Genomic DNA, 21,358 nt, shown 5'->3' on the forward strand with positions numbered 1-21,358 from the left:
AAGGACACCAGGACTGCCCTGCCTCTGCAGTTCTGAACCTGTAGATAGGGGTGTGCCATGCCAACCTCCCCAGCCCAGCCCCAACCTAGAACTTCGGGTGGTCATTGACTGACCTGCAGGACTGTGAAAAGAGGCCTTTTACCTGGTGTTCAAACCAAATTAACTTTGCTCTACCCAGAAAACTGGACTTTTCATCACAACTCAGGGCCCCCCAGAAAAACTACCATTTTCTTCCCAGGGTGCCCAGAGTAACAGCTCCCCCAGCTTATTCCCCAATTCTGGAAATAGAACAGTCCAGCCTTCATAAGCCTGGGCAGGCACTTCCAAGTTCTTTGTCACTGTCAGGGTTTGAATCCCAGGCCTCTCATTCTAGGCAAACTCCACTACAGAGCCATACCTGCAGCATTAAAAAGAGAAGAATAAGCAGCTAGGTCGTTCCTACTCTAGCCCAAACCAGGTGTGACACTTGGGAGGTGTCAAGGTCACATCCATTCACAATGACCCTTAAACCAGTCCCTTTTAGGCCACACAAGAAAGCGGATGCATTTTTCTTTAAAGTTTAATCAAAACATTACAATCTTCAAGTTCACTGAGGTGGCTGCCCACGTCCACGACCAAAGCCTCCTCTCTGCAAGACAAAGCACATACAGTTAGCAGCAGGCCCAGGTCTGCCTGGCTGGAGACACGCAAAAAACTAAACAGCCAGACGAGCACAGACCAGTACATCCCAGCCTCACCCCTTACGGGCTGTGGGGCCTTGTTTGACTTCCGAGCATGTCAGAATGGGGCCCAGGCTACAAACTCAGTGTTTGGAGATATGAAGACCCTGGCACAGGGATCCACACTATATATATAGGTTTATATACACATACATACACATATACATGTATATGTGTATATATATATACCGTTCTAGAGATCTGACAGACAGCAACTGCCTGTTGAAGTCCTGCCACACACAGGACTCCATGCCAAGCATGCAACCTGGATTAGCTGGTCTATGAGAGCCTTTATTATTGTCCCATTTCAGAGAAACCAGGGAGGAGGGAATGAAGACCGCATCTGAAGGTATTCTGATTCTAGAGCAATTCTATTCTGGGACCCACAGGATCTCCAGTGTTTAGTTCTATCTCAAACTTCATAAAATTAATTCAGAGACTGAGTCAAAAGCATCAGTAATCCCAGCATGTCACAGGTACCGACATGAGATCAGCAAAGCATGTATTCACCAAGGTTTGCAGTGTTTCACTGCAAGGCTGATCCTAATCTGGGGAAGGCAGGCATCAGACATCGCACACCAGCACCCACTAAGGCACTGGGCAAGGCCACACTACAGGGACCTGGAAAGCAAACAAGGAGGTACTCACAAACTGGAATTCAGTGGCCGAGCCTGCCCCCGCCTCAGCTTTCTTGTCGGCACCAGCTGGAAAGAGAACAACGTAGGTGACTAAATCTCATCTCTGGGAAGTAAGGAAGACAAGCCACAGAGCCCACACATGCAGGAAAGGTCACCCCACCAAGCACATCACCCTGATGGTGGAGGAGAACACATGACTTGCCCCTACCCCCTCCCTTCTCAGATCCTTCCAAACTCACTAACCATCCCCTCCTCTAGGTAAGCTGCCCTGACGACAAAGGACCAAGCTGGTAGAGGAAGCTCAGCCAGGGGAAGCATGAAGGGCAATAAAGAGCCCGCGAGCAAAGTCCAACTTCCATTACGAGAAAGCGGCAGGGCACATGCCTGGAACCCAAAAACTCAGAAGCAGGGTGCCTGGACTACATGGCAAGACCGGTTCAAAAAAGCAGCCCCAGTTCAAATTGCAATGTGCACATTTCAGAGCGAAGGGAAAAGTGAGGTAAAATATCTCAGCGTTAAGAAGGCTAGATGTTAAAATGACAAGTTAGGGCTAAATATAATGTACTAACAGCCAAATACCATTTCCATTAAACGTAGGTTTTACACTCAAATTCAGTTCCTATAGATTGGGTGATCCAGGGCCAAGAGAACACACACAGCTTCGGTAAGTACTACAATTAAGAGACTTCTCTGTCCCTTCACAGCACAGGCTGCTGCTGGCCACTTCCTGCCCTCAACCAAGTCTGTTCTCCCATCAATGTGCAGACTAACCTGTCATCCTCACAGGCCCCACCCTCTGAATGAGGATCCCACCTATTACTTCCCCTGAACAGGGAGCTGGGGAAGGTGTTCAGGCCGGTCTGCCAGTCTTCACTTCCAGGCACACAGAAGACACAAAGGGGTAAGGCAGAGAAGAGAGCCTGGCCTCGCCCTTACCCCCCAGGCTCCCCTGTATTCCTCTAAGGCTTCAGCTGGGATGTTCTTCCCTTGAGAGCCCACCTGGCTCTTCCAGGTGCTTGCTTAATCTCCCTCCCTTCTGTAAAGCTTTCTCTACACACCGAAAACTACAGTACCCTCCCCACACACATTTTCCACCACTAAATGAAAGCTCAGTGCCAAGACCCACACTCAGCTCCTCAAAAAGTGCCCGGCACACAGCAGGCACCCAACACACACCCATGAGTGAACAACCACTACTCTGGCTCAAGGCAAGCATTTCCTCTACTCAAAAATGAAATCCTACTGTTCTTAAGGAGAGGTCAGGCCACACAAGGACAACAGAAAGCATGCTGTTGTCACTCTTAAGAGATCAGCTTTGCTCTGAGAACAGGTCTTCAGTGTTCCAACACTGACCTTCCTCCATTTCCCACACCAAGGACCTTTCCTGGCCACCTTAGCAACAAGGACTGCAGTCCATCCAGGTAGAGACACGATACTTACGGGGCACAGCACTCCTTCTGTAGGTGTCTCTGTCTGCCTCCCCTCTGGTGAACCTTGCGGGTCGCTCACCCTCTGGACCTAAAGAAACCAAAGTGCACTGTGATCAGGAGGCAGCCAATGACGAGAGAACAGGAAAAACGGGCAACAGTGTGCTTCCAGCCATTACTGGCAGCCACAAACTTGGATGTCGATTACTGAACCTGTCACTGTAACTATTTTGGTTCTTCCTATCTTGATTAAAACAAACAGGCCAGACAGTGGTGGTGCACACCTTTAATCCCAGCTCTTGGGGGGCAGAGGCAGGCAAATTCTGGGTCAGCCTGATCTACAGAGAATCCCAAAACAAACAAGAAACCAGAACCAAGAAATCAGTGATAGTTCAGCCCATAAAAGCTGCTTTATGAAAACTGGGGACCTGATCTTGATCTTCAGGTTCCATGGAAAAAAGACCCAACTTTCAAAGTTGTTCCCACATGCCACACTACTCACCACCTGCTGCTGCCTCCTGTACATTTCCTCTAAGGGACTGACTTAGCACATATTCACTAAAAACACATTTTTTTGGAGACAAGAGTCTTGCTATATAGACCCAGCTGACCTGCCTGCCTCCCCTTCCTGGGTGCTAGAGGATCAAAGCTGTTGTTCCCAAACCCAACCAACAAACTTCATTTCTTGGTTTTTGTGGGCCTCCCTGGCTATCCTGGAATTCCAACAGTTTTCTCTTCCTCCCAAGTGCTGGGATGAAAGGCATGTGCCACCATTGGCTCCTAAATAAACTTTTAGGGATACATACAATTCTGTAGCAAGCAGTAATACACACGCCAGACCCTGGTTTTTCCCCAGGTGGTTCTGAAGGTTCAGAACCCTTTTTGGCCCTGAGGATACAACCCTACCTAAACACTAGAATCCTTTAAGCGTTTCTGCACTAAGTTCATGCTGAGGTCCCTCTCCAGACAAACCCAATCCTGTTCAGGAATCTCTTTACCCTATCACCTCAGCCTGTAGTTCTACAAAGTTCAAGAGAGTGAATCAGCAGGGATGAGCTAGTCAGCAGTTTCAGACCCAACACAGAATCTTATCTTCTCAGACTATGATTATACACAACCGGCTTCTTCTACTCCTAACTTCTGTTCCCTCTGCAAGGAAATACACCAAGCAGTTCATTCTTCCACACAGTGAACGGCTCTGCTTTGGGATAAGGACACCCGCTCTGCTGGACAAGTCACTGTGTTCTGTCACAGCCTCCTGTACATCTCATCATTGCAGACATCATTAGGGAAAGGTGTAGACATGGAAACTATTCAAAGCTTAATGCCATCTCATTCATTAAGACATTCCAAAGCTTGATCCAAGACCCTGCACTTTATGGTGTCTCTAAAACGGACACCAATGCACTCTAAGAATGTTTCTGAGCTGGGAGTGGTGGCACACACCTTTAAGTTCCAGAACCCTGGAGGCACAGGCAGGAGGATCAAAGTTGTTCAAGCTCATCCCCAGTTACATAAGGAGTTCAATCAAGGCCCTTCTGAAGCTTCCGGAAATCCTAACACCGCTCACTGGACAGGGTTTCTCTGTGTAGCTTTGCGCCTTTCCTGGCACTCACTCTGTAGCCCAGGGTGGCCTTGAACTCACAGAGATCCGCCTGCTTTTGCCTCCTGAGTGATGGAATTAAAGGCGTGCGCCACCCGGCTACAGGGCTCACTCTTTAACCTAGAACCAATACTCCCACCAAGTGCTTTCCGAGGCTCCTGGGGTGTGTGGGATCCATACCTTTGGGCCGAGGCCTGCCTGTTTCAGGACGGCTGCGGCGCAGGGTGGCAGGCACGATCTCCGGAGGGAGGTGGAGGTAATCACGGAGATACTGGATGCCCTCGTTCGTAAGGTACCAATAGAAGTGTCTCCAGGCAAACTGCTCCTTCACATAGCCTCGAGATTTCAGAGACTGCAGGACAGAACCACGTTAACACACGACGTTAACACACGACTGGCAGGCCGACATGGAACACAGCAGTTCCGCAGCAGGCTGAGAAAACCCTGGAGGGCAAGGGTTCCGATCCTAAAGGGTCCTTCGGGGCCGCGAGCAGATCAGGAAAAGGAACTCGACTGTCCCCTGCTCTTGCCCCAGGAGACACATTTCAGCGTGGATCTGCCTCACCTCCCTCCACAGCAGTCCAGCCCAACAGGAGCAGCAAACACCTCCACCCCTGTCCACTCCATACCTGCATCGCCTTCATTACATGAAGGTTGGGCACGTTCTTGTCGGCCAGCTCGGGGTGTTTGGGCATATGGACATCCTTCTTGGCAACCATCACTCCTTCCTTGAAAAGGAGTTCATAGATGGCAATCCGGTTCTTCTTGGGCATCAACATCTACAAAAAAAAGAAGTGATCGTGAACAGACACCTCTGGGCCAGGTTAATCCCAACACTCAGAAGGCAAAGGGAGGTGGACCTGAGTTTGAGACCAGCCTGGTCTAAGTCTGGTCTAGGCCTACACAGAGAAATTCTGTCTCTTAAAAAACAAGACAAAATAGAAAAAGAGAGGGAAAAAAAAAGCACTTCATGAGCATCGTGGCCACAAGTTCCAAGTTCACAACCACCACGTCCACAGTGAAAACTGATGAGACAACATGGTAGACTCACAGGTATGAATCCCCAAAACTACGAAACAACCTGTCCGGGGACCAGATCCCTCCTCCAACTGCTACAATTGAGCTGAGAAAACTGCCAGGTCGTTAAACAGAGCGCAAGCGGCGGCGCACATCCGCGGCGCTGTCACGGCTCTCCCAGCAAGCGTCAGGGGAGGAGGGTGGGCACACGGGGGGACCCCCGGAACCAGCGGTCATTCTCAGGGTGAGATCGAGTGGCTCCTCCTCAAGGAACTCCGGGGAGACCCGGCATGGGGGCTCCGCTTCCTGCCGGGCGGAGGACCCCAAAAAGCAAGGCTGCGTGCACCCCTTGACCCCTCCGCAGGGGACCGCTCCGGGACCGCGGATCGGGCAGGCGGGGGGCACGGGGCCTGCCGTGGACACCCGCGCGGGCGGACGGCGCCCTCCACCCCGGCCCGGGCGCTTCCCGCCACACGTGGCCTCCAGGTCCCGCTCCTCCCCGCTCCTCCGCCACCGGGACGGGCGCCGGTCCTCGCCAGCGCGCGCCCCCGCGTCCGCAGCCCTCCGGCCGGGGTGAGACGCGCTGCGGGGAGGGCGAGGGAGGCCTCTGCCTGCCCCCCGAGGCCGCGGGCCCGCCACGGCCGCGCCAGGGCCCGGATGGAGCCCGATAGCGCCCCAACCCCGGGGAACTCACCGTGGCGGCTGCCGGGTCCGAGACGGAGGCTGGAAAGGAAGGGGCATGCGCGGCGCAGCGTCTCTTCCGGGCCGCGTGGCCCCGCCCCTCCCTCGCAGGACCCGCAAGCCATCTCGGGTGGCCTCCGCAGTGCCTGAGGACGGCGCGGCCACGCATGCGCGAGACAACCCCCCCCCCCTCCTGTGCAGGTTCGAGGGGAGGCGTCGCGTCCGGAACCCCCTCCTGGCAGTTGATACAGAGAAGCCCGTGTTTACAGCGCAGGGGTGGGATGCAAGCAGAGGGCTGGTGAGTTCAGGGATAGCCTCACCTGCATAGTGAGCCCTAGGCCAGCCTGTGCTACCTGAGACCTCGTTTCAAAAGGACAAAAAGAAAGCAGATGTGGCTAGGTTACTTTTTACACGTGCCGGATTTATTCGCAGGGAGAAACTGTCATAGCCTTTGCAGCCGTAATTGGGGCTCACTGCCCATTAACCCTGCTTAGACCAAAGGGAATTTTACCTAAGCTCTTTAGTCTCTCAGGTAAGAAATGTTAACCATCAGGCAAGGCGACGTCCAGGCCAGCAGCATCCATGTATGACCCTCCCTAGAAAAGATTATAAAAATATTAAAAGGCGGACTGGAGAGATGGCTCAGCAGTTAAGAGCACAGACTGCTCTTCCAGAGGACTTGGATTCAGTACCCTGCACCAACATGGCAGCTCACAACTGTCTGTAACTCCTGTTCCAGGAGATGCGACACCCTCACACAGACACACAGGCAGGCAAAACACCAATGCACATAAAATAAAAAATAAAATTTTAAAAATATGAAAAGACAGGGCATGGTGAATGCACTGTGGCGGCAGAAGCAAGCGGATCTCTGTGAGTTCAAGCCCACCCTAGTATACATAGTGAGTTTCAGTCTAGCTAGAGATGCACGCTGAAATCCCATCTCAAAATAACAAAACCAACACCACCAAAGAAATGTTATTCACACTGTTCTTTTTAGCCTATATTTCTCCTTTACCAGTCTGACTAAACATTTATTTATTGATTTTTGTTTTGTTTTGTTTTGTTTTGTTTTTCGAGACAGGGTTTCTCTGTGTAGCTTTGCGCCTTTCCTGGAACTCACTTGGTAGCCCAGGCTGGCCTCGAACTCACAGAGATCCGCCTGGCTCTGCCTCCCGAGTGCTGGGATTAAAGGCGTGCACCACCACCGCCCAGCTATTTATTGATTTTGAGACAAGGGTTCATTCTGTAGCCCACACACTGTCTTTGAACTCCCAGCAAATCCTCCGGCCACTGCCTCACAGTCCTGGCATTACTGGCATGCACCACCATGCCGGGTGGGTGAGCTGGCTTCTCAACACCACTTCCTGAGTAAGCCAAGCCCCTGGCTGCTAGAGTGCTTGCCTGGCATGCACAAGGCCTTGGGTGTGATGCCCAGCACCACATCAGCTGGGCGTGGTGGCACACTAGAGGAAGTGGACAGTCAGGAGTCCTCTTCCCCACAGACCCTCTGGGCTGGGGAGGGCTGCTCAGGAAATACTTATTTCTCAGTTGTGCTGACGTTTGTCCTCTGCCAATCAGCGGGAAAGGTAAAGTGGATGCCAAGGGGAGGAGCTCTTCCCCCTGCCCAGGCTGCTTTAGGCTCTCCGTCTTTCCACCCACCACGGATCTACAGACGTCTGACCGGTGACTGAAAGGAGATGCCAGGGTCTCACTCTGTAGCCTGGGCTGGGCTGGAACTGCCCACATAGACAGGAGTGGCATCGGGCAGCTTGATGACTGCCCTCCTGAGCCCCTCCCAAGAGACCCATAAAAGTCTTCTGTTCATAGAGTACCCTGGTCTCCTCTATGGTCTTTGCAGGCTCCACGTGAATCTTCCCCAAGAAAACAGTCTGTGCTCCCCCCGCCCCCCCCCCGTGTTTGGCTCCATCTCAGGTGTCTTGCTTTGGGGCAAGAGCCCCCAGATTTCTTTTTTAATTTATTTTTCGAGACAGGGTTTCTCTGTGTAGCTTTGGAGCCTGTCCTGGATCTCACTCTGCAGACCAGGCTGTCCTGGAACTCACTTGGTAGTCCAGGCTGTCCTGGAACTCACAGAGATCCGCCTGCCTCTGCCTCCCTGAGTGCTGGGATTAAAGGTGTGCGCCACCACTGCCAGACTAGAGCACCCAGATTTCTAGCAGCATGATAAGCGTCATGGGGTTCACTGGCACCCTTGCAGTCTCAGGGCACTGAGGCCCCAACACTGGGCATAAATGGAGTTTAGGCTACAGTGGATGGGAGGAACATGCATTCCACATCAGGCAATACATAGACCTGTCATAGGTTGAGAGCATACGGGAAATGACTGGAGCTTTGGAGACCGGATGGGGATGAGTAGGAGAGGGGACATGAGGGGGTGAGGGGAAAGCTGGCTGGAGGTGAAATAACAAACAAATAAAATATATACAAAAAAGAGAATATATATTTATAGTTTCAGGTCAGTAAGTTTATACAGATAAACCCTGTCTCGAAAAAAAACAAAAATAAAATAACTATTTATAAATAAATAAAAGTTAAGAATTTAAAATAAGGGGGCTGGAGAGATGGCTCAGTGGTTAAGAGCACTGGCTGCTCTTCCAGAGGACCTAGGTTCAATTCCCAACACCCACATGGCAGCTCACAACTGTGTTTAACTCCAAGATCTGACACCTTCACACAGACATACATTCAAGTAAAATAAAAATAAATAAATTAAAAAGAATTTTTAAAAAGAGCCAGGTGGTGGCGGCTCACACCCTTAATCCAAGCACTAGAGAACCAGATCTCTGAGTACTGGCCAGTCTGGTCTACAGAGCGAGTTCCAGGACAGCCAGGGCTACACAGAGAAACCCTATCTCGAAAAAACAAAATAAAATAAAGAATGTATTTAAGCCACCCTGGTGCCTGGGATGTAGCAGAGCAGCTGAAGTCGGGAACCCAGGGCAGAAGCCAAGGACTGGGTTCTTGAGGCCCCTGGGGGTCTCCCCAGGTTGGAAATAAATAAAGATGGCCTTCCAGTTCCTTCTCTTAATTCTTAGGCCTTTAAATCCAATCTGTCAGGTCAGGAGCCAAAAGCAGGCCTGGGGGAGCAGCGCCCCCTATCGGCGGCACCTTGGCAGCACAGTTGACTGCCGGGGCTTTGGTGGCCGCGGATACATTCTTTTCCTGCAAACAATAACCCAGATGATGCTCACCAGATGCCCTGGGCCTCACCTCTTCGCACATCGCCCTTCACACACCGAGAATAGCTTCCCAAGCCTGGAGCGCGTCGCCTCTTCCCACTCACACAGAGGCTCCCAGGAAGAGCCATCTGTGCGTCAAGGCCCCATTAAAGCTTCCCGGCAGACGGGGTTGTGGCAGTGGATAGAAGGCAGCTTAGACGGCGCCTGACAGGCTCCCCGGACACCCGCACCTGGTGCGTGGGTGAGGCTCTGACTCCTCCGCGTGGGGTCTGGTGGTCCCCTCTGACCAGGCAAAGCACACAGGGTTGACTCTGTAGGTGATCACACCTTTGCCTGCTTGAGGCAGCGCCTCCGTCCTCACCTGCCTGTCTGGCTCTCCTCCACTACATCAGACCAGGGCCAAGCTGCGAGAAGCAGAGTAAGGAAATGGCCCCAGTTTACAGCCTGCTGGATCTTTTGTCTGGCGTCCTGGATTCTGTGAGAGTGAGTGAGTGAGTGATGGTGGTGTAAACGGTCTCTATTGCCTGGGTCTGTCATGGAACTCCCCAAGTAGACCAGGCTGGCCTTAAACCTGCAGAGGTCCATCTGCTTCTGCCTCTCGAGTGCTAGAAGTACAGGTTTGCGGCACCGTGCCCGAATCTGGTTCACTCTTGGAGACAACTATTACATGGTCCAGGCTGGTCTCAAACTCATAATCCTCCAGCCTCAGCTTCCTGAGTGTGGGTATTGCAGGCACATGAGACCACACTTGTCTTTAAAATTGACCATTTTATGACCAGTGAGATGGTCCTGTGGGTAAAGGCTCTGGCAGCCAGTCCTCACACCAGGAGACTCCAGCAAACTGTCCACACACCACATTGTGTGTGTGTGTGTGTGTGTGTGTGTGTGTGAGAGAGAGAGAGAGAGAGAGAGAGAGAGAGAGAGAGAGAGAGAGAGAGAGAGAGAGAGAGAGAGAGAGAATGTTTATTGGGGGCCTGTGGAGAGCTTGCTCCAAGGCCATTCAGGATAATGCAGGAAAATCCATGAAGGCGGCAAGGGCTAGACTTTTTCTATGTGAGGTTAATTAGAAACAAGTTTCAGTCTATCTATGACTGGTGAAATAAGAAAGCATGCATGCTTTCTAATGTTAACTTTCTCTTTTTTATATATTATTTTTTAGTTTATTTTATTAAGATTTATTTATTTATTATGTATACAGTATTCTGCCTGCATGTGTTCCTGCAGGCCAGAAGAGGGCACCAGATCTCATTATGGACGGTTGTGAGCCACCATGTGGTTGCTGGGAATTGAACTCAGGACCTCTGGAAGAGCAGCCAGTGCTCTTAACCTCTGAGCCATCTCTCCAGCCCCCAACTTTCTCTTTTACTTCATCTTAAAAATGGTCTCTGACTCTTTCTGTCTCCACACGGCTCCAGATCTCCACACTGCTGCATACAGCTACATACCTTTACATACACACATTTTTCACATGGCTACACATCTCTCTTTTACACACATTTTACTTCTACATGTCTTTTCTGTACAACTGCGTCTTCCTTGTCTCCACACAGTTACAAATCTCTGCCCAACAACAGGCAAACATCGCATTCACACAGCTCTCTCAGCATACATCACCTTACACAGTTCCGGGCACAGCTCCTCTCTCTACGAAGCAGCAGCTCATTCACACACACTGTCTCTCTCATATTTACACACACATCCTTCTACATTGTTCACTCATGCCTTACTCACTCACTCTTTCATGCACTTGCTCCCTCACACTTCTGTCATGCTTCATCATCTCTCACTCAGCGCGCGCGCACGCACACACACACACACACACACACACACACACACACACACTTCACTCACATTCTGCAGCAGTTCTCACATAGCTATACATAGCTGTCTCTCTCCACACCACCGCTGCTGCTCCCTCACAGCCAAACTCTGGACAATTATGAGTTACCTTTTCAGGGCCCTACCTATTCTCAAAACACAAGAGAAGTCATGTAGTTTCTCTTAGGCTAGTAATGCCACATTGACCCATGCACATAGCTCTAAGTTGGTGAGGGGTCCCAGACATTAAACAGTTAGCTGAACTTTGAGCAGTCAGGGTACACGCAGAAAGGATTGTTTTGATGTAAACACTCTGGCCTTGATTTAGCAATAAACAACACCTGGGAATTAGTCTTTGTGTATATTCTGTAGGGGCAGCTTAGTCTGTTTTGGACTAGTTCTAAGATCTTTGCAAAATGTGTAAAGGCTGTCTTTGAGACTGAGAATACTGTTACTTTCCTGTGTCAGTAAAGAAGAACATTTTGGTATTATTTCTATACATCAGAATTATACAGCTTAAATAGAAATCCACAGCTAAATGTGTGCCCAGAGATGTAAAGCCCACTACTAAAGGTCTGTGAAAATCACCCCACAGCTGTTCTTATAGGGAGGCAGAGCAGTGGCACCCAAGAAAGTCACAGACAGGGCTGGAGAGATGGCTCAGAGGTTAAAAGCACTGACTGCTCTTCCAGAGGTCCTGAGTTCAATTCCCAGCAACCACATGGTGGCTCACAACCATCTGTAATGAGATCTGGCGCCCTCTTCTGTATACATAATAAATAAATAAATCTTAAAAAAAAGAAAGAAAGAAAGAAAGAAAGAAAGAAAGAAAGAAAGAAAGAAAGAAAGAAAGAAAGTCACAGACAGAAAACAGCCGATTTCCACAGCCAGTGACCCCAGGTGGGGCTCCCCATCAGAGAGTTATCCATCTGGAGGGTTGACTTGTCAAACACTAGTTGTCACCTGCTGTATACTGCCACAGCCCTCAGCATATGCTGGTCCACAGAGGCTATCTCTATTTCTGCTCATTTAAAGATTTTTTTTTTTTTTTTGTTTCTCAAGACAGGATTTCTCTGTGTCATTTTGGTGCCTGTCCTGGAACTCTCTTTGTAGACCAGGCTGTCCTTGAACTCAGAGATCCGCCTGGCTCTGCCTCCCGAGTGCTGGGATTAAAGGCGTGCGCCACCACTGCCTGGCTTTTAATGACCTTTTTAAGGGGTTGGAGAGACGCCTCACTGGTTAAGGGCACTTGCTGCTCTTCCAGGGAACCCAAGTTCAATTTCCAGCATCCAGCCAGGCTGCTCACAACTGCCTATAATTCCACCTCCAGAAGGGATCTGACACCTTTTCTGGCGTCCTTGGGTACCTGCACACATGTAGGATACACACACACACACACACATACACACACACACACACACACACTAATTTAAAATTACCATTTTAGATGTACAGTTCAGAGGACTAAGGACATTGATGGTCCATCTCCAGAATTTCATTTTGAAAACTGGAGCTCTGTAATATAATAGAAGGTTCCAGGTTCTGGAGTTTGGAGGATGGCGGTACAGTGGTCTTCTGGCTGTAACAGTAAACCAGACATTCTCTAGCAGACACCCTGCCTGTAACCCCAGCACTTGACAGGTGGATGCAGGCCTGCCTCGGTTATATAGTAAGTTCCAGACCAACCTGGGTTATATGAGACCTTGTCTCAAAAATATAAAACCAAAGAACAAAAAAACCCTAAAACTAAAGCAGAACTTAGGAGCATCTGGTTGTGCTGGCTAGGAACTGAGGTGAGAGATGGAAAAACTCAAAGCCAGCCAGGGTTACAAAGAGAGATGCCCCCTTATCAAAACACCAAGAAACACACCCCAAAGGAGGCTTCTCTCTCTATGCTGTAGCTGGGAGCAAGCGCAGCCCACCCACACCCCAGACAGACACTCATTAGGTCGCCCGGGGAGAGTTGGGGCATGTGCCAGAATGCCTCCCCTTGTGTTCCAGAAGCTGGGTCTCACTACGTGAACTGACTAGACTGGCCCTGAACTCAGAGACTCGCGGCCTTGGCTCCCGAGAGCTGGCTTTCAAGGAATGTGCCACCACACCTGGGTGCCCAGGCCCCGGGCTGTGTTTTGAGGTAGAGTCTCCTGTGAACCAGAGCTGGTCTGAAGTCACCCAAGGATGATGACCTTGAACGGTCTTCCCAGATATTTATTGCACTCACTCCTGAGTGTGGCTGCAGGTCTGGAGGGCAGAAGACAGCTCGGCAGTCAGTTCTCTCCTCCACCACGGGATCCCAGGACCAAACTCAGACCAGATGGCTTGTGCTGCATGTGTCTTCACTGGATGAGGGCTGCCCCCCCCTCTCTCTCTCACACACACACACACACACACACACACACACATTCATTTCAGACAGGATGTAATGGAACCAGGGCTAGCCTTGAGCTTAAAGACGACCTTGTTCTTCATCCTCCTGCCTTCACTTCCTAAGTGTTGGGATTGTGGACAGGAGCCACCACACCTGATATTAATTATCTTTTTTTTTTTTTTTTAAGATTTATTTATTATCTATGCAGTATCTGTCTGCATTTATCCCTGCAGGCCAGGCCAGAAGAGGGCACCAGATCTCATTACAGATGGCTGTGAGCCACCATGTGGTTGCTGGGACTTGAACTCAGGACCTTTGGAAGAGCAAGCAGTGCTCTTAGCCTCTGAGTGATCTCTCCAGCCCCTCAATTATCTTTTAATGTTGTTATAAAGCCACTGAGTTTGGTTGATTTAAATTTGTTGTTCTTTTTTTTTTTGAGGGGGGGTTGTGTTTCCAGACAGGGTTTCTCTCTGTAGTCCTGGCTGTCCTGAACTCATCCTGAGGCTGGCCTCAAACTCACAGAGATCTGCCTGCCTCTGCCTCCTGAGTGCTGGGAGTAGAGGTGTGTGCCACCACAGCCTGGCTGTTGTAGTTCTTATGAAGCATGCAGGGTCTAGTGGGAGCCTATGCAGATGGCTACCCGGTCTCTCTGGCATGATCCCTCTTTCAGAGCTTCCTTGCTAGCTGTGACATCACAGTGACCTGAATTCACCTTGTTAACTTTTAGTTTTCTGACTTAGATTATCCTGTGGAAACAGATTTATTTATTTTTCTTTGTTTAGTTTTTGAGACAGAGTTTCTCTGTGTATCAGCCCTGGCTGTCCTGGAACTAACTTTGTAGACCAGGCTGGCAAGTGCTTGGGATTAGAGGTGTGTGCCACCACGAACAGTTTGCTTTTTGAGACAAGAGTGTGGCCCTGGCTGTCCTGGTACTCCCTGTGTACCTTGAACTCAATAGAGATCCACCTGCCTCTGCCTGCTGGGATTAAAGGCCTGAGCTACCAGGAGACTGAGACAGGAGAATCATGAATTCAAGACCAGGCTATCCAAGGCTACACAGAGAAACTCTGTCTCAAAATACAAACAAACAAAATAAATAATATCTTCATGTCTATTTAAAAAAAATAGGGGTTGGGGATTTAGTTCAGTGGTAGAGTGCTTGCCTAGCAAGTATAAGGCCCTGGGTTTGGTCCTCAGCTCTGAAAATAAACAAACAAACAAATAAATAAAGGCCTGAGCTACCACCGGCTGGCAACACACGTCTTTCTTTCTCTCTTCCTTCCTTCCTTCCTTCCTTCCTTCCTTTTCCTTATTTTGGGTTTTTTAGACAGGGTTCCTCTGTGTCGTTTTGGTTCCTGTCCTGGAACTCACTCAGTAGACCAGGCTGTCCTTGAACTCAGAGATCTCTGCCTCCCGAGTGCTGGGATTAAGGTGTGCGCCACCGCCACGGCCACATATCACTTTTAAAGAAACGTTCCAGTTTAGGCTTAGCCAATCCAGAGGCATACAGGTGCCATCTTGGTTGCTCAGGACACCTGGCCCTTGGGCAGTGACATCACCAGGGGATGTGTGTGGAGGAGTCCCAGTCTCCCAATCCTACCCACGCAGGCTGTCGCTGTGGATTCTAGGAGCTCCAGGTCTGGCACCAGGATGGTGGAAAGGAATTAGCTCTCATCTGCCTCCCACCCCATCATTCTCAGGCCTCCCAGGGCTGGCAGGACATATGGCCCGGCCAGAGGGAAGTCAAGTCTGGAGCTCTGCCAGTGAGGGCCAGATGGAGCAGCAAGAAATCACCAATCAGCGTGGACAGCGCCATACATAACACTGCTGGGTGGGCAGAGCTCCGAAGACACATTTCACAGCCCTGGAGTGCTAGGCCGGCCCATCTCTGCCTTTGGCCTGAAAATCCTCAAGCCCTGTCCCAACACTACAACTCTCTGCTTCGCACAGGACACGGGCTGAGGACAGATGAACGGAAGGCGGGTGAACTGGCAGGGCAGGTCACATTCTAGAGCTGGGGGTGTAGCTCAGTGGTTAAGGTGCTTGCCCCGAGTGTGTGAGGGAGGACCTGTATTTAAAGCTCCCAGAGCCACAGTGCCAATACATACCTGTAGCTGTGGCATTTGGGAGGTAGAGGCAGGAGGAACAGAAATGCACTCTATTTGGCTACCTGTCGAGTTTATAATAATAAAAACCCAACAATGTAAACAAATCCCAAAGGGGTTCTTCTGGGCCCACCTGGTGTGCTCAGGGTGTGGTGCTGAGCCTAGGCAACTGCCCGGGCCTAGGAGGGGCCGCTCCCCAGCCGTGTCCGTGAATGGGTGAAGGGCAGCCTGTTCTGATCTCCTGCCTCAGCTTTTTTTTCTAAGCTGCTGCAGTGCCAGCCAGGCTGTTACCATATGGCTGTTCTTCTCCAGCCACAGAAGTGGCTTTCTGTAAACTAGGGACAGGGCTCTGTGTCTCCTCCAGCTGTCCTCTGTGCCTAGCTCTATCACCTCAAGGTGAAGATTTCACTCTTGTTTTTGTTCGTATTTCATTTCATTTTATTTGTTTATTTGTTTGTTTATTTATTTATTTATTTATTTGAGATAGGGTTTCACTGTGTAGTCCTGGCTGGTCTGGAACTCACTCTGTAGACCAGGCTGTTCCTCCCTCTGCCTCTTAAGTGCTGGGATTAAAGGTATGTACCAAGATGCCCAGCGATTTATATTTATTGATTTATTTTTTGAGACAGAGTCTCACTCTGTAGTTCAGGCTAGCCTGAAACTCACAGTGTAGCCCAGGCTGGACTTGAACTATGGTGGTTCTTCCTCAGCTTCCCAAGTGCTAGGATGACAGGCATACATCTCTATGCCTGGTGAAGATTTCACTTTCTGCCTCTGGTCAAGTCTCACAGGCATCCTTCCTCAGTAAGAAGGATACACCTCCAGGGCCCAAAGTGTCTGTCTGCATTCATGGCAGCCCCAGAGGGGCAGAGGCATGAAGAGACACAGGATGAGGGAAGCCTTTGGGAGCTGTGGATCATCTGAGTACCAAGCTACACTTACCTTCGTGTTCATTCCCATTACTTCGTGTCATTAAGTTTGCTTGAACTAGGAAACATGTTTGAGATGATTCTCAATATGCATCTAGAGTCTGGCATGGCAGCACAGCCTCCATCTTAGAATGTGGGAGACTGAGGCAGGAGGATTTAGAGTTCCAGGCCAGGCTGGGCTACATCATGAGACTCAGAGCAAAATAAAAGACACACATGCACGCACACATACATATTTACATGTATTCATGCACACACACATACATATTTACATGTATTCATGCACACACATACATGCGCATTCATGCACACACACATACATGCACACAATCGAGGACACACATGCATATGCACATGAGTGCATATGAACACATGCACATATACATGCACAAACATATGAACACACAGGCGCATGCACACGTGTGCGCGCGTGCGGGCACCCCCCCACACACACACACAGGTACCAGGTAGTTTTCTAAAATGGCAGACTTGGCCAGGTATGATGCCACGTGCCTATAATCTGTGCCCTTGGGAGGTGGAAGCAGGAGGGTCAAGGCGCTCAAGGCCAGCTTCTGGTGGACGTGAGCTTGAGGCCACCCTGGACTGCGTGAGACTTTTGCCTTTCATCCACCCACGAGCTCACCGGTCTCGAATTTGCTTAGCTTATGAGATCAGGGGTGTTCTGGTGGTATGGCCATAGACTCAAGAACTTGTCTTAAAACTACAGTGGGAAATTTGCGCTGGAGGGATTGTTCGACAGTTAAGAGTACAGGCTGCTCTTCCAGAGAACCCAAATTCAGTTGTCAGGATACACAGGGCCGCTCACAACCACCTGTAATTCTAGTTCCAGGGTATCTGACGCCCTCTTCTGGCCTCCATGGGCACTGCATGTACATGGCTCTCATATGTACATGCAGGCAAAATTAAAAATGGATACGCCTCAAGAACAAGTTAGCCGGGATACAGGACAGGCACCAAAACTACCAGAGAAACCCTGTCTCAAAAAAACAAAACAAAAGAAACAAGTTGTTATTGGGTTGAAGTGTGCTACACAGGCAATGGGATCCCCATCTCCTTGCTCTGTGCCTCCGAGGGAATGGAAAGGCTCAGGTTGGAAAGGTCCCAGCATGGAGGAATAGGCTGTACATCCTGCAGGTTATTCTTGGCTTCTTGAGACCAGATGGGGTTGAGGCCCCAGCCCCAGAATATCTGCTTTGGCTGGGTTTGCAGCAGCTGGCTCAGAGACATGTGAGACCCCACTACATATATTTACTGTAGATCTGGGACCACAAGCTGGGCATGATAGTCCACACCTGTCATCCCAGCACTTGGGAGATAGAGGCAGGAGAATCATTTCAGGGTCATCCTTGGCTACATGGTGAGTTAAAGGCCAGCCTGGAATTGGTAAGATTTTGTCTCAGAAACGAGACAAAACAAACAAAACAAACAAAACAAAACACAAACAACTGCCTGGCAGTGGTGGCTCACGCCTTTAATCCCAGCACTCGGGAGGCAGAGTTTGAGGCCAGGAAAGGTGCAAAGCTACACAGAGAAACCCTGTCTCAAAAAAGCAAAAAAAAACACAAAGATCTATCAGGGATGGTAAATGGCACCAAGACACATGGTCTGTAAGGCACTTAAGTGAAATTATGTGCCACAGTGTAGACAAATTTCTAAACGGTCTTATTAAATGAAAAACACAGAGCTAAATATAGGGGTGAAAACCCTAGAGAGATCAGAGGAATAGGAACAGCCACAGCTAACCTCATCTTACCAACTCTGCAGCTTCCAAAGGCAAGATACTTCCTGTCTACCCACGTCTATATGCCTTGCTGTTCTGCCATCTGATTTGCTCTCTCCGTCCAGCTTCATCACTTCTTCCTGCCCAGCTCTGTCACTTCCTGTCTGTCTGTACAGACCTCCAGACCTCCATGGTTAACTAGTGTTGGAATTTAAAGCATGTGCCACCACGCCTGGCTCTGTTCCCAGTGTGGCCTTGAACTCACAGAGATCCAGACAGATCCCTGCCTCCCAAGTGATAGGATTAAAGGTGTGTGCTAACAGTGCATGACTTTTGTGATAACTTATAATGGCTGGCTTTTTCCTCTCATCTCCAGGCAAGCTTTATTTATTAGAGCACAAATAAAATATCACCACACCATAGCAGTGTCTCAGGCCTGGCTCTGACACTCTTTTCAAATGTCCTACATGGTGACCCTCACTATTCCCACAGGTGGTTCTCACTACTATGTACTGATCTATGGTGCCAAGGACCAAGGTCATCTCAGGAGCTTACTTGGTATGGTTTCCTGGTCAACAGCTGAGGCCGGGGTCTCAGGTGCTGGGATGTGTTACAGTCTGACCAAGTCTTACAGCTTTGGAGGGTTGTTGGGGACTCTGTTGTCACCTCCATGGCTTTTTATCCTAGTTTGGGTTCAAGATCAGTGGAAGCAAGACTAGGTGTGGGACAAAATGGGGTCTGGATTCACTCTGCTCCTGCCTCTGGCCACTCTGCTTCAGGTGGGGTCCAGTGGGCAGAGCGGGCTGAGGGAGACAGGGCCACTTAGGACCACGGAAGGTGACCAAGACAGATGCTGGGGATGGTGGCGGGACTCATCCTTGGCGGAAGACACCAACCACTCTTTTCCAGAGGCCCCCAACCCCACCCCTGACCAGATAGTGAGCCTGGCCTTCAGAAGCAGGGTTCTTCCGGGAGAGCTGACCTGTCTCCACCCTGTCTGTGAGCACCTAGTGCTCTAACCTCACCCACGGTCCTCCGATGGCCAGCCAGGCTCCCACTGGCAAGAATTTTTGATTTTTTTCTTCCTGAGGTTATTTTTATATTGTATTGATGGTATCCTCGAGACATCCAGCGATCTTCCTTGTGAAGAACAGTCCATTATTCACTCTGTTTTGTTGGTGGTGGGTTTTGTTTTGTTTTTGAGATGGAGTCTCACTTTGTAGTGAGTTCACGCCTTGGCTGAATTGAACTGTAGTTGGTTGTTTTTATTTTTTGACTCTTTTTGGGGGGCCATCACCCTGCTCCCAAATAAATCACATGAAGGCTTATTCTTTATTATGAATGACTGGCCTTCACTTGGCTTAGTTTCTAACCAGCTTTTCTTAAATTACCCTGTCTGCCTTTTGCCTCTGGTCTTTTATCTTTCTCTAGTCTGTATTCCTTTCTTCACTTCTTACTCCGTGGCTTGCTGTGTGGCTGTGGCTGGCCCCTAATAGACTCCTCCTTTTCTTGCTCCTTGATCTCTTTCCAAATTTCTCTTTCTGTTTATTCTCTCTGCCTTCCAGCTCCACCCATCCTTTCTCCTGTCTTGCTACTGGCCATTCAGCTTTTTGTTAGAGCATCAGGTGTTTTAGACAGGCACAGTAACACAGCTTCACAGACTTAGACAAATGCAACATTGAAGAATGCAACACATTTTTGCATCATTAAACAAATATTCCACAGCACAAACAAATGTAAATGGAGTTTCTGTCCCACCAGCAACTCCCAAATAGCCAGCAGCCACTTCCCAAAATAATTGACTTAGAGGCTTAATATTACATATAAGTGTTCAGTCAGTAGCTCGTGCTTATTACTAACTGGATCTTACACTTAAATTAACCCATCTTTTTGTTTTGTTTTGTTTTTTTGAGACAGAGTTTTTCTGTATAGCTTTGGAGCCTGTCCTGGAACTCGCTTTGTAGACCAGGCTGGCCTCAAACTCCCAGAGATCTGCCTGCCTCTGCCTCCCGAGTGTTGGGATAACCCATCATTCTTATCTATGTTTAGCCACATGGCTTGGTAGCTTAGTGTGACATTCTTATCTTGCTTCCTCTGGGCCTGGCTGGCAACTCCTGACTCCACCCTTCCTCTTCCCAGAATTCTCCTAGTCTGTTCTCCCCACCTAAATTTCCCGCCTGGCTACTGGCCAATCAGCGTTTTATTAAACCAACTCAAGTGACAAATTTTTACAATGTACAAAAGCATTATCCCACAGCAATGTAACACATCTTAAACTAATATTCTACAACACTGAACTGGCTCTGTAGCCCAGGCTGGCCTCAGACTCATAGAGATCCACCTGCTCTGCCAGCTGAGTGCTGGGATCAAAAGGGTGCGCCACCACACTAGCTCTGTTTGTTTTTAGAGACAAGGTCACATCCTGGGTTATATGTGGTACATAGACATACATGCAGGCAAGACACCCACATACATAAAACAAACAATGTCCCCCAGAGCAGAGCCTGAGGAGAAGGCTCAGTTGGTCAGGAGCTAACCGTGTGAGCCCAAGGACTTGAATTTACGTTTCCTGCACCCATGCAAAGCTTCCAGATGTGGTGGAGCGGACTTGTCATCCCTGTGCTGAGGCAGCGGAGAGAGGAGGGGCCAAGTGTCACTGGCCAGCTCACCTAGCCCAATTTGTGAGTTCCAGGTGAGAGAATGCGCCACAAACCTCTGGCCTCCACACACCAATGACACGTACATGTACTCCTATGTACTCACACATACACACACCATACACCATACACACACACATACATACACACACCATACACACACACATACATACACACACCATACACCATACACACACACATACACACCATACACACCATACACACACACATACATACACACATACACACCATATACACACATACATACACACCATGCACACACACATATATACACACACACACACATACATACACACACACCATACACAATATACACACATACATACATACACACACACATATACACACACACATACACACCATACACACACATATACACACACACATACACACCACACACACACATATACACACACACATATACACACACACAT

The 21,358-nt window shown here is 49.4% G+C and overlaps 1 protein-coding gene across 1 annotated transcript; it reads right to left on the minus strand.

Annotated features, from left to right (window-relative positions):
• Positions 1-541: 541 nt before the first annotated feature.
• Rps10 (ribosomal protein S10) lies at positions 542-6,229 on the minus strand. The gene is made up of 6 exons (XM_006983132.4): positions 6,099-6,229; positions 5,017-5,166; positions 4,568-4,739; positions 2,798-2,875; positions 1,368-1,423; positions 542-628 (listed from the first exon to the last, which is right to left on the minus strand). The coding sequence occupies exons 2-6, from the start codon at positions 5,164-5,166 to the stop codon at positions 587-589; spliced, it is 498 nt and encodes a 165-aa protein (XP_006983194.1). The 5' UTR covers positions 6,099-6,229; the 3' UTR covers positions 542-586.
• Positions 6,230-21,358: the final 15,129 nt, after the last annotated feature.

The sequence above is a fragment of the Peromyscus maniculatus genome, chromosome 21 (genome assembly GCF_049852395.1).
Source record: "Peromyscus maniculatus bairdii isolate BWxNUB_F1_BW_parent chromosome 21, HU_Pman_BW_mat_3.1, whole genome shotgun sequence".
Classification (NCBI taxonomy): domain Eukaryota; kingdom Metazoa; phylum Chordata; class Mammalia; order Rodentia; family Cricetidae; genus Peromyscus; species Peromyscus maniculatus.